At 39.4% G+C, this 16,432-nt stretch overlaps 1 protein-coding gene across 3 annotated transcripts in view; it reads right to left on the bottom strand.

Annotated features, from left to right (window-relative positions):
- Nucleotides 1–16,432, bottom strand: part of rps6kc1 (ribosomal protein S6 kinase C1) — a 143,755-nt gene that overhangs the window by 58,745 nt on the left and 68,578 nt on the right. For all 3 annotated transcript variants that reach the window (XM_008125839.3, XM_016990665.2, XM_062971954.1), the window contains 2 exons: nt 4,110–4,231; nt 1,546–1,638 (listed from right to left, as the gene is read on the bottom strand). In XM_008125839.3, coding sequence (XP_008124046.1) covers nt 1,546–1,638; nt 4,110–4,231 — 215 coding nt within the window. The remainder of the gene's footprint in view (nt 1–1,545; nt 1,639–4,109; nt 4,232–16,432) is intronic.

The raw sequence follows: 16,432 nt of genomic DNA, 5'->3' as shown, positions 1-16,432 counted from the left end.
AACTTCCACTGAAAGCTGAACACTGAATTGCAATGGAGGACTTAGAGAGTTATACAGATAACATTTTAATCAAATATGTGAATCATCAGATCTGCAAAACTAAAAACTACAAAGGTAGAGGGTTACTCCTATCACTATTTTGTGGATTTTGTTACATGGCCAACATGACTACCCCTGAATATGTATTCAATAATATGATGACTTGACTCAGGACAAAGGGCTGCCATTCCATGACAAGTTTCCGGGAATTGGGGGGGGGGGGGGGAGGGAACAGTTATAGATAAAGGGCACAAAAAAAAGATAGAAGCAGCATTGGTTTGAGATACTAAAAAGGGTGTTATTGCCAGGTCTAAAAATCATGCATCTGGATTTCAAGTCCAAGCAGATTTAGCTAGCACAGCCAGTAGAGAGGAGTGCTGGGTATGGTTGTCCAACAACATCAGCAGGGTGCATGATTCCCACCTGGCTCTAGAAGTACAACTGAAATTGGCTAGTAGCATTTCCATCCCCTCACACCTAAAAATGTGATACAGAAGGACAGGCATGTAGCCGGGGGGGGGGGGGCTTGAGGGGCTTCAACCCCCTCCCCCCGAAATTGTCAGGGTGGTCTGCGAGAAGGCCTTACATTTAATATTTAAACTGTTATGTTTATTCATATCATGATCTGATCACCATGCTCAATATATCCCATATGCATGGGGCTATTGGAATAACGATACAAAAGATTTGCTAGGGTAGATTCTCTCTCACTCAGACTCAGTCCCCCCCCCCCCCTTCCCCGGAATCAAAATCCTGGCTACAGGCCTGCAGAAGGAGTTGGTTCTCCAAAACCAAACAGAGGTATCTTCAGAAGGAAAGTCAGGCTTCAGCAACCTTCCTTGGCACAGTAATCTCACCTTTTTGGCACACCCATCTTATCAAACCTTCAGTCTCCCTAGGAGCCTCTTCTAATTCCCTCAACTACTGTTAGATGAAAATCATTACAACAGGTCATCAGTGTGAATGTGGAGACAAATGCTATAAGCAAGAATTTAGCATTCTGTCTATTGAACTATCCTAAAAGATCCATCTGTCTGAACAAATTCCAGCCTCAGAATGACATCTATGCAAAGTGTCCATTTATCTGCATTCAAACGGAGGTGGGTACCACCTTTTCTGTGAGATAAGGCTACACAGTTTTTCTATCTTATGTTCTTTCAAAGTTGTCATTCATGTGAGAAGCCTGGTAACTTATTGCCACTTTTCTTCTTCTCCTTTTTTTGCAAGTTCACAGTAAGCAGGGCATTAAAAAAAACAGCTCTCTTCTCTCAGAATGGCACCAAACATGTGCCTTATACTTTAGCTCAAATATATTTTGCATGACCTTACATGAATTGCTTAGATAAAAGCCTTTTTTTCCTTCTGCTTTTGTTATTTTAAAGTGCAGATGCATTTGAGTCATTTTCCCCCTTTGTTTCATATCCTTAAGATCCACAGCTTCAAAGACAGAATGTCAGCATGCAGTCGATTTATGACTGAACTCTTGAAGAGACACTGAAGAATTACCTTGTCAATCACCCCAAGGACTCTAAAGGCCTTCAGTTCCTCGGCAGGGCTCCTTAGGTTCCAAGAAGGCCTTGAACTTAGTGATCCTGGAGGCTAATGGAAGATATCAAAGATTACAACATCAATCAGGGTGGTACTTGAAGGAAGACTGCCTGCTGAAGCAAATGCCAGGCTGAAGGAAACTAAATTTATCATAAATCAGAGAGAGGGGAGATGAAAGAAGTTTGCTGTTTGTCCTTAATGCAAAAAAGAAAAAAAAGAAGTTGAGAGTAAATAAATTACAGGGACACTGAAAATGGAAATATAGCCAAAAAAAGGAATATATATATATATTTGCAATTTAGACAGTTTCCCTGCTCTTTGTGCACACAATGAAACTCAGGAACATTTCTGGAAAAGAACCATCTATATACCCATAACTGTGGGCATGAAATAATATAAATAGAGTTGTAGAAGTATAGAGGAACCAGAGGAGATGATTTGTTTAAATCATCTTAAATATATCAGAAACTATCATTACCCAACCTGCTGTCCCTTAACTGTCAGAAGATATCCCTAGCCTTTATTGACCATACTGGCTCTGGCTCATGGGTATTAGTTCCCATAGTTCAAGACATCTGGGCTGTTGAAATCTAGTGAAATATTGTTTTTAAAAAAGAATCACTTCTAAAATGATGGGTAGCATTCCAAGCCCAGCTCTTTACAGATAGGCAGGAACTTTTAGCACCAAGAACTGTAGAAAATCTATGTACTGTATCAATAGATTTCCATGGAATCATAATCTGCATGGAATATAGGGACAAGGGCATTTCCATGCGTAACTTTGGGAATGGGGCAGCATATAATAGTAGTAATAGTAGTAGTAGTAGTAGTAGTAGTAATAATAATAATAATATATCTACTTATTTTTATATCCCACCACCACCTCTCCGAAGAGACTTGAGACGGCTTACAAGCAGGACCAAGTCCAATAATAACAAAGGTAACCAAGTAAAAACAGACTTAAAAATGCAATGAACATATGACAATCTAACTAAACAATAAAAACAGTAAAATATAAAAACATCATTAAAATAAATCAAAGACAATCTTAATAATCAGAACCAGGAATATAGTGGACATATCAAAATTAGAGTGGACAAACCAATATATGACCCTTTCTTCACACAGATCTGTAATGATGGAGCAGCACAGGAACAGAAAACCATGAGCCTGCCAGATGGTTTGGACTGCAGCTCCATGGTCAATAATCAGGGACTATCAAAACTGTAACCCAAAACATCTAGATTGCCCATCTATACGTTATTGAATGTATAACATGTTGAGAGAGGAGCACAGAATATTGGAAAAGGGGAACAGAATAAAAAGTTAAGGTGAGACCATAATCTTCTTCTGGCTTTCATACAAAGCTTTTCTTTTGCATCAATAGGACAAGCAAAAGAATTTCAGAAATCCAGATGTGCAAAAAACTGTTTTTGAGTTTGACTTTAATCACAACAATAAGGTTAAAGCAGAAGGAGCTGACAAATTACAAGTCATAAGACACATGCAGCTCCTCAAGAGATATCCTCAAACTGCCACCCCCCCCCACCCACCCCCACCCCCCGCAAAAAAATTGAAGTCTGCCAAGCATATGTGAGAATTTCTGGTCAAAAAGAGATTTCTGTTTCTGTGGGGGGTTTTTTGCTTACTGTGAATAAAACAGCTCGAAACAAAAATAGAAAGAGCAGTAATTGCCATTCCGTAAATCAGAATAATCTCCCCTCCGCTTTCCTTGTTCTCAGCAACTAGCTGCCTTTGACTTTTCTTAGGGTTGTTCAAAGTAAGATGAAAGACTCATTTGCCCTTTTTTGTCCTTCCATGATACAAATGTAGACAGACAGGAAGTTTGCAACTTTTAACGTTTGCTACGTGAGAGCAGTCATTGACAATCACACATAGTTTTGTGTGACTGCAATAAAAGACATCTATGCTAAGAACAGAAAGGTCCTTGGGGATTTATTTTTATTTTATTTTTATTTTTTGCTGTTGTTGAAGAAGGGCAAAGTCAAGATTTGTTAAAGGACAACTAGGGCCGCAACTGCAAATCCAGATGCAAGGATTCCAGTTCTACAATTCAGACTTAATGTGTTGTCAAAGGTTTTCATGGCCAGAATCACTGGGTTGCTATGAGTTTTCCGGGCTGTATGGCCATGTTCCAGAAGCATTCTCTCCTGTTGTTTCGTCCACATCTATGGCAGGCATCCTCAGTGATAGTGAGGTCTGTTGGAAACTATATATCTGTGGAATGTCTAGCGTTCTTTCTCCCACCTTAGACATTCCACAGATATATAAACCCCACTTGCCTAGTTTTCAACAGACCTCACAACGTCTGAGACTCACTGCAACCCAGTGATTCCGAGCATGAAAGCCTTCGACAATACATTTAACATCATTAACTTTCTACTGATAATCATAAGGTGATTCAAGTAGACACAAACAAAACAAACGAATGTATGCACATGTACAGTCAAAGACACATACACACAACGTTAAAATTATTCTGCTCATAAAGCAGAACCTACCCCAGATGTTGAACCATCTTCTGATGAAGGTCTACAATACAGGCTGGAAATTTTTTCTGCTCTCATCAAGTATTCTGAAGTTTTCCTTTTCACTGCTTCACGACGAGTTGGACTTGATTCTCCTGTGTGACAAAAGAGAACTTTTTTTGCTAGAAGACCATCAGCTTTGCAAAGTTTAATCTATCTTCCTTCCTTTCTTCCTTTCTTGAGGCTTCTCTAAACAAATAAAGACATCCATATTCTCCTCAAATTCAGAGCTGGTAATCTATATCATGCACTGCAACTATTGGTAATTATCACAAATCTTTTGCCCTTAATTTATCTTTGTTCTGCTTTAAGGAAAATTGGAGAATAATTTGGAGTTTGCAGAAAATTCTGGAGTATCTGTGGATTTTATAGCCATCTGGACAGTTAGAGCAGGGTCCCTTTCAGCCCAATATACTGCTACCATCATCCTTACCTAGTGACCAACAAACACGCCAAAAGACTGCCACTTAAAAAACACATTTGCCTCAGATAAGACCCAACTAAAACTAGGGATGAGAGCACCACGTCTCCTACAAGAAACCATCCCAAGTGTGTAGTCTTCAAAGGTACTGGACTGCAACTGATTACACCTGCATTACACCAGTTTGAGGCCCTGGTATTAAAGAGAACCCCATTTCTTAATGCTTCAAATTTCAGTTGTAAAGAAAAGTTAGGGCAATGAAACAATTACTCAACAACAAGAAATCTACACATTAAGATACTGTATTATTTTAATATTATGTTTTAATATTATAAATATAGCTATTATAATATTATAAGCTGTTGAACTTGCAGACTGAAAGGTCAGTGGTTTGAATCCGGAGAAGGAGTGAGCTCCTGCTGTTAGCCCCAGGTTCTACCAATCTAGCAGTTCGAAAACATACAAATGTGAGGAGATTAATAGGTACTGCTCCGGCAGGAAGGTAACAGTCATGCAGTTATGCCGGCTACATGACCTTGGAGATGTCTACAGACAATGCTGACTCTTCGGCTTAAAAATGGACATGAGCACCAACCGCCAGAGAGGGACACAACTAGACTTAATGTCAGGGGGAAACCTTTACCTTTATTATGTTTTTTAAAGTAATTTTATTAACACATACACACACATACAGATCAGGGTGAATTACAAACAATCCCAAAAGTTTTCTATGGAGTCCTGACAAAACTCAAAGGACAATAAAATAAAATAAGCCATCAAGTTTTTGGATGACCTCATTCTCTATTTAACAGTTGTTTTGGGAGGGGGGCAACACCTTTGAAAAGCTTGAAAGAGCAAAGAGCCTGGGTCGAGTTATCCATGTGTCCAGGGGCGGCTCAAGCTATACGCAAACTACCAATTGCGGAAGGCGCAATTGCATACTGGGTGCAGTTAAGACTCCTCTAGTTCAGCAGAGAGAGAGCGTGATTACCCACCTCCGCTTCTCTCTCTGATGAGCTTCTTGGGCCCGAGCCGGTTTCCTTCCTCCCTCAGCAGTGTCTCTCAGGCTGGCAGTCCTGAGGCTGCTAGCCTGAGAGATGCTGCTGAGGGAGGAAGGAGACCGGCTCGGGCCCAAGAAGCTTCTTGCCCATCTTTGGAAGGCAGAGGCAGCCTCTCCTCTCCCACAAGCCCAGCCCTGCCTTGGGACTCCACAGAGCCAGGATCTTCAAAGGGAGGCAGGGCGGAGCAAGAGGGGGTGCCCTTCGTGGATAAAGAGAGCTGCGGAGCCTGGCTTCAGAGACACATGCAGATTCCCAGCTGGCAGCATGTCTTGCAAGTGCAACAACACCTATTGGGTGGAGGAAAGGGAGGGAGGAAGTTCGCACTCTGCGGATAGGGGCCCCGCTCCCAGGTTGGCGGGAAAGTGACTCTCCCTTCCTTCCATCGTTCCTTCCTTCTCCCTCGCTTCCGATTTTCTCCTTTCCTTCCCTTTCCTGGTTCCTTCCTGGTTCCTTCCTTTTCCTTTTCCTTTCCCTTTCCCTTCCCTTTCTTTTTCCCACCCTTCCTTCCTTCCTTCCTTCTTTCTTCCCTCCTCTCTCCTTCCTTCTCTTTGACCTGCCTCCCTCCCTCTCTCCTGTCTTCACTCCCTCCTTTCCTTCCTCCCTCCCTTGCTTCCCTATCTTCTGGTGTCTCTGACGCGCATTTCTTCCTCCCTCCCTCCTTTCTTAGCTTCCTCCTTTCCCCCCTTTCCTTCTTTCCTTCCCTTGACTGGCCTCTCCTTTCTTCCTTTCTTTCTTCCTTCCTTCCTTCCTTTTGGGGGGGGGGGCAAAAATACTGCTTGCTTACACTTGAAAATTATCGAGGGCCGGCCCTGCATGTGTCAATGTAAGTACTGTACCTTAACTCTTTTTTTTTTAAAGGACCATCTCTGAGAACAGTGGTAAAAAGAGGGAAGTTGATCCATGCTGGAAAAACCTAAAAGAAGTACCAACTCCCTCTGTTCATTCTACTATTGCATTTTTAAATTCCTGGGTTGCAAAATAATACAAGGAGTGATGATAGACAGTTGGTTCTAGCCTTTTCTCCTCTCCATGGATGACCCTCAATGTTTCCACAAGTCATATCAAAATCCATAATTCTGACCCCAAAACGTGCCCTTGACTTATCCATGAGGTCAACTTACATACAAATATATACGGTATACTTCCTTACCTTTCACACTCTCTCCAATGAGCATCAAAAATCAAATGAATGCTGGTATTTGCATGTGATTTGCAATTCCAGATTAACTTTGTAAGTATGGAGCTCTGAAAGTCTTTTCACTTTTTCCCACTTAATTTCAATTATTCACAAAATTAGTCCAGGATTGTCTTCGCACAACTCACCAAATTTTAGACATTTGACCTTTTGCTACCCACACACATCACACAATCAGGTACACACGGTTCAACACTTCACTTATATCGACATTTTCAGTTCCATTGTTTTTTAGCTGTCAGCGATAAAACAAAAGAACATTGTCTTCCCCTTAAATAAAACTATACATAGCTGCTGCAAATAACAATGCTTTTTTGAGTTTGAAATATTTAATGCACTGCACATGCCAAAGAAAGCCCTGATTTCTCTACAGAATGTCACTAAAGAAACATCAAAACAGGAAACAAAGACATCGTTAATGATCCTTAAATGTTAAAACTCCTATTTCCATCATATATCTTGATATCTTCTGTATTGTATTCAGTCTCACATTATTCCTAAATATACCTTGGGATTTTTTTATGCTTTGAGGGTTCTTTTAGTAGGGTAAAACACATTAGGAATACAAGTGTTAACTGCATTAAAGCTTTTTAATTATTCTTTACAGCAAGATCATGCAAGGTCATCCCACTTCAAACAAAATATTCATTTTCTATTTAGGTGTTTTCCTAGATACCAGCAGATATTTGTGTTTCATTTGATAAAGATCAAAGTTTTTTCACCTAAATCAGTCAGATTTTTGAAAAAGCAGCAACGTCGTTTAAATGTTTTAAAAAAAAATAGCCTCCTCTGAAGAAAGATATAAAAAGTGTGGTAATGCTGATGACAGAGACCTTCAAATAAAAACCCTTTGAGATTCCTCCTCAATCTCTCTCTCTCTCCATTTGCTATACAGCAGCTGTGCCTCACACAAATTCACATGAATGAAAATATTTAGGCGAGAAACCACCCCCTTAGCTTGTTTTCCATATGACTTTCCTGTAATTATTTTGTAAACTGTTCGCACAACAATATATAAAAACATCTGCAAAAACAGGTAATTAATGTGTCAAGCCAAACTAATGCATTTTTATGGTGGCCATGCTTCGTCAACTGTAATTATAACTCTTTTTAAGCAAATGATGATGTGTTTGTTGCAATGTGAAAGTGGTTATTTTGAGATGCTCTGTTCACCATTACTGCAAACAGAATATTAAAAAAGAAAAAGCGGGGGGAGACCATACAGCGACTATAATAGGATTCCCAGTCATTTCTAGTCATCTGCTTTCTTCATTGCAAACTAACTTGCATCTTAAAAAATGAATGTTTCTTCTCTTTGTGCTAGTGCCGAATTGAGCTAGTCAGGTCAAAATGAACTCTCCTATACCGCCAAAAGGTAAATACAACAAAACAGAAAAAATACCCTATTGATTCCCCACCTCCAAGGGCGGACTCACATGCAGCACCTGTACTTGTGGTAACTTCACCAGTATGGTGTTTGTGCACTCCATAGTTAACATATACTCTTTAACATATACCGATGAATTCATGTGTATACTGCTGAAATCCAAAAAAAACCTCTGAGATGCTCAACCTGTAATTATGGGTGAAAATATTTGAAGGGCAAGAGGTTCCATATCCCTTCATGGAGCACCAGACTAGAAACAAAAGATATCTGAAGTGGGCCCCAAGACTAATGTCAATAGAGCTCTCTGTCAAAATGTTGAGGTTCTGGCAACCACCAAAGACTGTCAGGAACGGATTGTGACCTTGACTCACAGCAAACATGCACTAAGGAGATGTGGCCAATCCATGGCACATGTCCATTAGATGTTTTATGACATTAATCAGTCACTCGTATCCTATGAATTTATTACAAGAAACAAACAATAATATATTATATTTATCTGACTTATATCCTGTCTTTTTTCCAAGAACCTCAAGGGCATACAAGATTCTTAAGACTATTACTGACTAGCCCTATGTTTCCAGGTTTTTGTTATAAGTATGTATTTGCTTTTAATTAATGATATGATTACAATAAAGATACTGAAGACGAAGGCCTGAAAGAACTAAAACATTGATCTTTGTTGGATCGAAGCATGTAAGTTGCTGTGCCAGTAATGAACTCCTCTAGATGACAAAATCAGAACAGGTAGCTGGGCCAAAACTAACAAAATGAATTTCAAGAAGGAGAAATTTAGATTTCTTAAGCACTTAAACAGCAAAAACGAAATATACAAACCTGCCTGGGTGACGCCTGGCTCAACAACAGAACATGACAGAGATCTTGGGGTCTTAGTAAACCACAAGTTGAACATGAGCCAACAGTAAGATGCAACAGCTAAAAAAGCCAATGGGATTTTGGGCTGCAAAGAAGGAGTATAGTGTCTAAATCAAGGGAAGTCATGTTATCCTTCTATTCTGCTTTGATAAGACTTCACCTGGAATACTGAGTCCAATACTGGACACCACAGTTTAAAAGAAATATTGAAAAGCTAGAACGTGTCCAGAGGAGGGCAACTAAAATGATCAAAGGTCTGGAGACCATGCCCTGTGAGGACCATCTTAAAGAACTGGATATGTTTAGCCTGCAGAAGAGAAGGCTGAGAGGAGAAATTAAAGCTATGTAGAGGGAGCAGGCTTGTTTTCTGCTGCCCTGGAAACTACGACCCAGGGCAATGGGTTCAAATGACAGGAAAGGAGATTCCACCTGAAAATTAGGAAGAAGTTCCTGACTATAAAAGCTGTTAAACAGTGGAACTCTTTGCCTCAGAGTGTGATGGAAGCTCATTTCTTGGAAGCTTTTAAACAGAAGCTGGATGGTCATCTGTCAGGAGTGCTTTGATTGTGCTTTTCTTGCATGGCAGGAGGTTGGGTTGGATTGGATAGCCCATGTGGTCTCTTCCAACTCTATGATCCTATGATTATTCTGTTTCCTCCTCCCCAGAACCCTTATGTACGATTATGTAAGCTTAATCCTAAAGTCAGTGTGGTGTAGTGGTTTGAGTGCTGGATCAGGATTCAAATCCTCTCTTGGCCATGGAAACCTATTAGGTGACCTTGGGCAAATTACACTAATCCTCAGAGGAAGGCAAAAGCAAATTTGTCTAAACAAATCCTGCAAAGAAAAATATGTGATAGTTCGTCTTAGGGTCACCATAAACTAGAAATAACTTAAAGGCACATAATGACAACCGTTTCATAGAATCATAGAATCATAGAATAGTAGAGTTGGAAGAGACCTCATGGGCCATCCAGTCCAACCCCCTGCCAAGAAGCAGGAAATCGCATTCAAAGCACCCCCAACAGATGGCCATCCAGCCTCTGCTTAAAAGCCTCCAAGGAAGGAGCCTCCACCACAGCCTAGGGGAGAGAGTTCCATTGTCGAACAGCCCTCACAGTGAGGAAGTTCTTCCTGATGTTCAGGTGGAATCTCCTTTTCTGTAGTTTGAAGCCATTGTTCCGTGTCCTAGTCTGCAGGGCAGCAGAAAACAAGCTTGCTTCCTCCTCCCTATGACTTCCCTTCACATATATATATATATATATGTTTACGCCACAATCAGCCCAACAGGATATTAAATAACAATCATTTGAATAACTGAAATCCTAATAAATGTTAAATACTTTTATAAAACATTAATAAAAGGAGGGGCAGGTGATGTGGAAAGATAATCAAAACAAGAATAAAAGAATAGGTTGTTTTTTTTACATCCAGAGAAAACCTATGAGTATGTCCAGAAAATCACATTTCCTCATTCATTTTCTCTAGTCACTGGTATTGGGAAATATCGTCTCTGCTACTAGAAATAAGAAAGAAACACAATTGCCATCTTACTCTCTGCAAAATATACTGTCATATCCAGAATCTTGTCACTAGATCTACCTCCTGTTTCTTGTGTGATGTGCTGTTTTTTCAAGCAAACTGAAAACTGAGCCTCATCTCAAGTGCGTCTAAAATGTACCTTGGGTACAAACCACAATTTTGACTTTGAAATCTCTAAGATTAGGGAGTGTTGAAAATACAATCTTGATGCCTACATGTGTGGATTATGCACGTAATGATCTACTCATGCGTTTTTCACTTACTCCTAGATGAAAAAAGGGCTTTCTATCTAGGACTTGGATTGTATGGATTCATGGTACATTACAAAGAAGTTCAATGAGAACTAATTTAGATGACATTTTCTCTTGTACTATAGCTTTCACTTGTCAAACAGAGTATGTCATCAATACACTATTTACTACATTATCCATTTGGTCCACAACATTTCCCCACATGAAGTTACTCCAGAAACGAAAGTGATGTGTAAATATTGCTTGGATGTGAGAAGTTAAGTTATTTATGGTTCTTAACACAAAATGTATCCCCCCTTCTGCAGCTGTTATAAAATTAATGCTTTGCATCTCCTTCCTATCTGTGTAAGTAAGGGATATTAATTCTTAAAACTACTGTAGAATGAGCCAAAAAGCGATAAAGCGCAATAATTGAAAGCAAGAGGAGAAATTGCATTTTCTTTTGCTACGTGTCAACTACTTTCCTTGGTAGGCTTCAAAAGCAACTGAAATAATCAATTTGTTTTATCAATAAAGGACTCTGCTTGTTAATTTCACAGCAGAGGCTTGAGGGCTTGACAATGGAAAGCGCGGGATGAGGCAGCCTCAATGTGGAAGTCATTTATTCAGGAGAGGCCATTTGAGGAAAGTAGAATTTGATCATCAATAAATGCCAATCACATAAAAAAAGATTAGGAGCTTCTGGTATATGGAGACTGCTGGACCAAAAGAAAGAGAATGGCTTTGGTCACATGACATAAAATATTGCTCAGATAAGTCTTCCCGCTGATACTGGGACTATTCTGCATTTTACCCTATTTCTCAAAAGGAGGGTGTTTCTACTGCAGTTACTGTAAATGAAAGTTCACTTTCACAATAGGGTTTTTCTTATTATGGGAATGAGTTTCCTCTCTTGATCTGATAAAAGGTGCTGATACTGTGGCAATGGAAACATGCAAACCCGTGCCTGTCCTCATACTGCCCAGCAGTTGACACAAGAAGATTTCCTTCAAATTGGTCATTCTAGAAACCTAGTTGCAAAGATTTTTTGCTTTTTTATATACAGGATCAGATTTTTTTTTACCTTTTGTCTTAGAATTAGCACTCACAGCAGCTAACACTAATACTGAACACCTGCAAATAAATGCACTGTTCTAAAAAAGAAAAGAAAAGAAAAGAAAAGAAAACATGAAATCCATTCAAAGTCCCTTCTACAGCAATCCATTTTACCAAAGGCCTACCTAAATAAAAAAAGACTTTGCATATGGCAGGAAGGCCAACACAGAGAGAGTCATCCCAATCTCAGAGTCACTATAGGAATGGCCATCTTTGCACACTCATCAAACATATATCCATAGTAGATAGATTAAAAGAATTGTGGAATATTTATTATGTATATAAATAATTATCTCTGAGATTCATAGGACCAACATCTTCAAACTTGGACTGGCATGTACGGAAATGCAGAGCAATCTTGAAGGATTTCTATTATTTAAAGCAGTAACCTTTGGTTTTCCAGGAGTTTTGGACTTCAGCTCTCACAATTCCTAACAGCAGGTAAACTGGCTGGGATTTCTGGGAGTTGAAGACCAAAACACCTGGAGGACCAAAGGCTGGGAACCATTGCTTTAAAGGGTAAACATATATATTCCTTATATCTTTTGTTTTCAATACCCATAATTAATTTCACACTACAGTTCTTGCCATGTGAAGTCAGTCAGCCTTACACCAGTCAAGCTTAAATAGTTGTTCATTCAGTTAGTCTCTAAGATTAACCCACACTTCATCTCCCAGATTGTTCCTTGTTATCTTTTCCTAGCACAGTCCTTTTGCTCCATTATGTTGTCTATTCCACTCTCCAAAGTCCCCAGTTCTTTTTTTTAACCATTTTGTTGCCTCTTTTGCTTGAAGAAATAGTGTTATATACTCAGGAAGAAAACCATATCCCTTGGTAAAGCAGCCATTGAATGCAATGATAGATTCCATATATATGGCAGTACAGCTTATGAGGTAAAGCTCAATTTTATCTATGGCTACGAATCATGAGTGCAGCATACTACCTCCAATATCAAAAACATTATGTCTCTTGCAACCAGTAGCTGGGGAATAAGACTTGAAGAGACCTGATACACTCATGCCCTGCTTGTGGACTTCCCATAAACATCTGTGTGAACTGAAGGCTAGACTAGAGGGGCCTTATTGATCTACTGGGGTTCTTCTGTCTGACGGTAAGAGCTATTCAATGGTGGGATATGATATATTGGAGTGTGGTAAAGTCTCCTTCTTTGGAGATTTTAAAGCAGGGACTGGATGGCCATTTGTCGGAAGTGCGTTGACTGTGTATTTCTGCGTTGCAGGATGGGGTTGGACTGGATGGTCCTTGTAGTCTCTTCCAACTCGATGATTCTATTATTCCAATTGATCCTACCCCTGTAGTTGCGTACTTGTGAGCAGTCTTCCAGAAAGAACAAGTTTCCTCTTTTCCTATGCATTCTCAAAATCCAACCTGAAACATATTCCAGATTCCTTCAGGCCTCCTTCTCTGAGCTGGCATTCAGAAGCAGCTAAACTGGCATGAGAGTGTTTTGTTTTTCTTTTGTGAATGATGTGTTCATACTGCATTGTAAAAATCTGCGATTTTGCTCAACACGACAAAAAGTAAACAGGGGGAGAAACAACCGCTTCCCAGCTCCAGCAAGAAAACAAAATGGTGCCAGAATCACTCTATCTTCCAACTTAAGCACCACAGGAACACAATGAAGCTGTTTTCATAGCCATATTTTGAAGCTGTTCAGACAACCCCAAAACAGTGGGAGAGATGGAGTAAGAAGATGCAGAAGGATTCAATCTTCTGTTCTGGAAGAGCTTTCAACTCAGCTCAGAGGGAGACAGAGATGGCCAAGAATCAGGGTAGCAGGAGAGAAGCTTGTTAGACAACAAAGAGGAACTCAGCAGAAGCCTGATTCTAGGAAACTGGGCTATGGCAGCTTGAACGGTGTGAGGAGATAATATATTTGCATTGCATGTTGCCTGGAAGATGCCAAAGTGCTTGACTTTTAAAATATATTTTTGCAAACAGCTTACCAAAAAAAGAGCCAAAGGTAAGAATTAAGAGCTTTTCTACTGCTGTACTTTGCATTGGACCAAATTTACTGATACCAAAGATCTTTCCATGTGCAGACTGCAGCAAGAGAAATGTATTTGTTCAAGCAGAACTATGCAAGAACTGAAATGTTTCCCAGAATACTCTGCAACTGGAATAAACAACCTGTTGAGGTAGGTGATCCTCCAGATCAGGGGTCCTCAAACTTTTTAAGCCGAGGGCCGGTCCACAATCCTTCAGATTGTTGAGGGGCCGGATTATCATTTGAAAAAAAAATACAAACAAATTCTGATGCACACTGCACATGTCTTATTTGTAGTGCAACAACAACAACAACAAGAACAACGAAAGAACAATGCAATATTTAAAAATAAAAACAATTTTAACCAACATACATTTATCAGGATTTCAATGGGAAGTGTGCTCCTGCTTCTGGCCAATGAGATAGTCAAGTTAATTAGGATTGTTGTTGTCGTTGTTGTTGTTGTTGTTGTGTGCTTTCAAGTCATTTCAGACTTTGGGCGAGCCTAAATCTAAAATGTATTTATTTATTATTTATTTATTTACTGCATTTATTTACTACATTTGTATCACACCCTTCTCACCCAAAGGGGACTCAGAGTGGCTTACAAATTATATGTACATACAATATATTATATTATTAGCATAGCACAATATTAGCATTATATATTACTTTATTGAACTATACCACTATACTGTAATATTATTAGTAATATTATATGTAATATAGAATATATAATTAATATTATTAAATGGTAATATTATTAGTGTTATATTGTATTACATTATAATATTATTATCAATATTATATGTATATACAATATATTATATTATAAAACCGAGGGCGGGGACCAGGTAAATGACCTCAGAGGGCCGCATCCGGCCCCCGGGCCTTAGTTTGGGGACCCCTGCTCCAGATGATTCAGAATACAATGTTCACCTCATGCTGGCTGGGATTGGCAGGCATTATAAATCTATTCTGTTCAAAGTCTATGGCTGATATTTGGACTTTAAATGTTTACCGACTCCTCAGTCAAATCGTTCTGGCAGGCAGCTTACAAAATAATAAATGAGATATCAACATTAAAAAAATTGGGAAATATGTCATTGCTTCTCCTTTTGGAAGAAAAGATTGTGAAAAGGTTTCTCTCTTGTAACTCAACAATGACAACGGAGAGGGCAATGTATCGGTGCAGCACATGGTTCATTCAAGGACTTGCCCAGAAAAGGGTCAATTAAGAAGGAGGCTGCTCGCTAAAGCAGAGGGCAATCAATGGGCCTGGAGGGGTGTGCCGACCTCAGACTGCTCTGCACGCTGATCAAAGACAGGACCTCCAGCATCCATTTTACAGAAAGGCCAGGTCGTGTCCTTCCTTCTCAACATCCAGAGCCATACAAATTAAGGCAGAGTCAATGTGGCCCTATGGCATGAAGTGCAAAGATATGAAGGCCCAGAAAAGAACTGAAAAAAAGTTGGGAGGGTGGCAAGACGGATTTCTACCCCACTTCCCTCAAAGCTTTTGGTTTCTTTGAAAAATGAAAAAAATATATGGGAAAATGGATTCTAGAATATATTTTTGAATGAGAGAGGAACAAAATGTTCATACTTTCAACTCCCCAAAATATTTCTAAAATATGTAACAAAACCACTTTGATTTAAAACAATGTACAGGATCAGATCATTGCAATCTGTGGCCTAGGCTCTTTGTGGGAATGAGTGCTTTATGTCTGCCTGATCCTATGGAGAAGTAGAGGGGACCCCCCCCCCCGACACACACACACACACACATACAAAAACCTTCATTTTATTAATACTGATTTTTCATCTGGTTTTATTGTTTCTACCTGCTTCTCTTGAACAAGCAAGATCAAAGAGATTTTCCTTACTAATCAGAATCCCTTAGCTATGTTCACAATGAAATAAAAATAATAAGTAAATTCATTTTGCAGTTATTGTCTGAATAAGGTGCACTTTTAATAAAGCAAACATTATAATTTTATGCCAAGCCAATCTGTAATGGGTATTAATGTTGTACTGCGTCAGAAGAAATTTCTGTACAAATGTAAGGAGCTGAACTACATCAATGTGGAAAAACACAGCTGCTTCTATCTTCACAAAAATACCCTTGTGGTACTCCTGAATTTTATTACCTAGAGTTATTCAGTTCTTAATAAAGATATTATCACAATATGGACTTGGAATCAAGTCAGAATGAAGACTGTTCATTTTTACCCTACAGAGCCCAAAATGAGGATGAAAATGAACAAATGGCAGTAGAATTAATTCTGACTATAGGAAAGTCAAGTTCAAAGCCCAGACTGGCCAGAAAACTCAATCTGCACCCTTGATCACTTGGCCTAAGACAGAGGCAACCTGACGCCCCTCCAATGTTTTGCTTGACAACTTCCATAAACTTCAGTCAGTACAACAGGAATTTTGGAATTTACAGAGCCCCAGTA

This window comes from Anolis carolinensis, chromosome 1, assembly GCF_035594765.1.
Source record: "Anolis carolinensis isolate JA03-04 chromosome 1, rAnoCar3.1.pri, whole genome shotgun sequence".
NCBI lineage: Eukaryota > Metazoa > Chordata > Lepidosauria > Squamata > Dactyloidae > Anolis > Anolis carolinensis.
The sequence above is the reverse complement of the archived record's forward strand: the minus strand, read 5'-3'. Positions and strand labels throughout refer to the sequence as shown.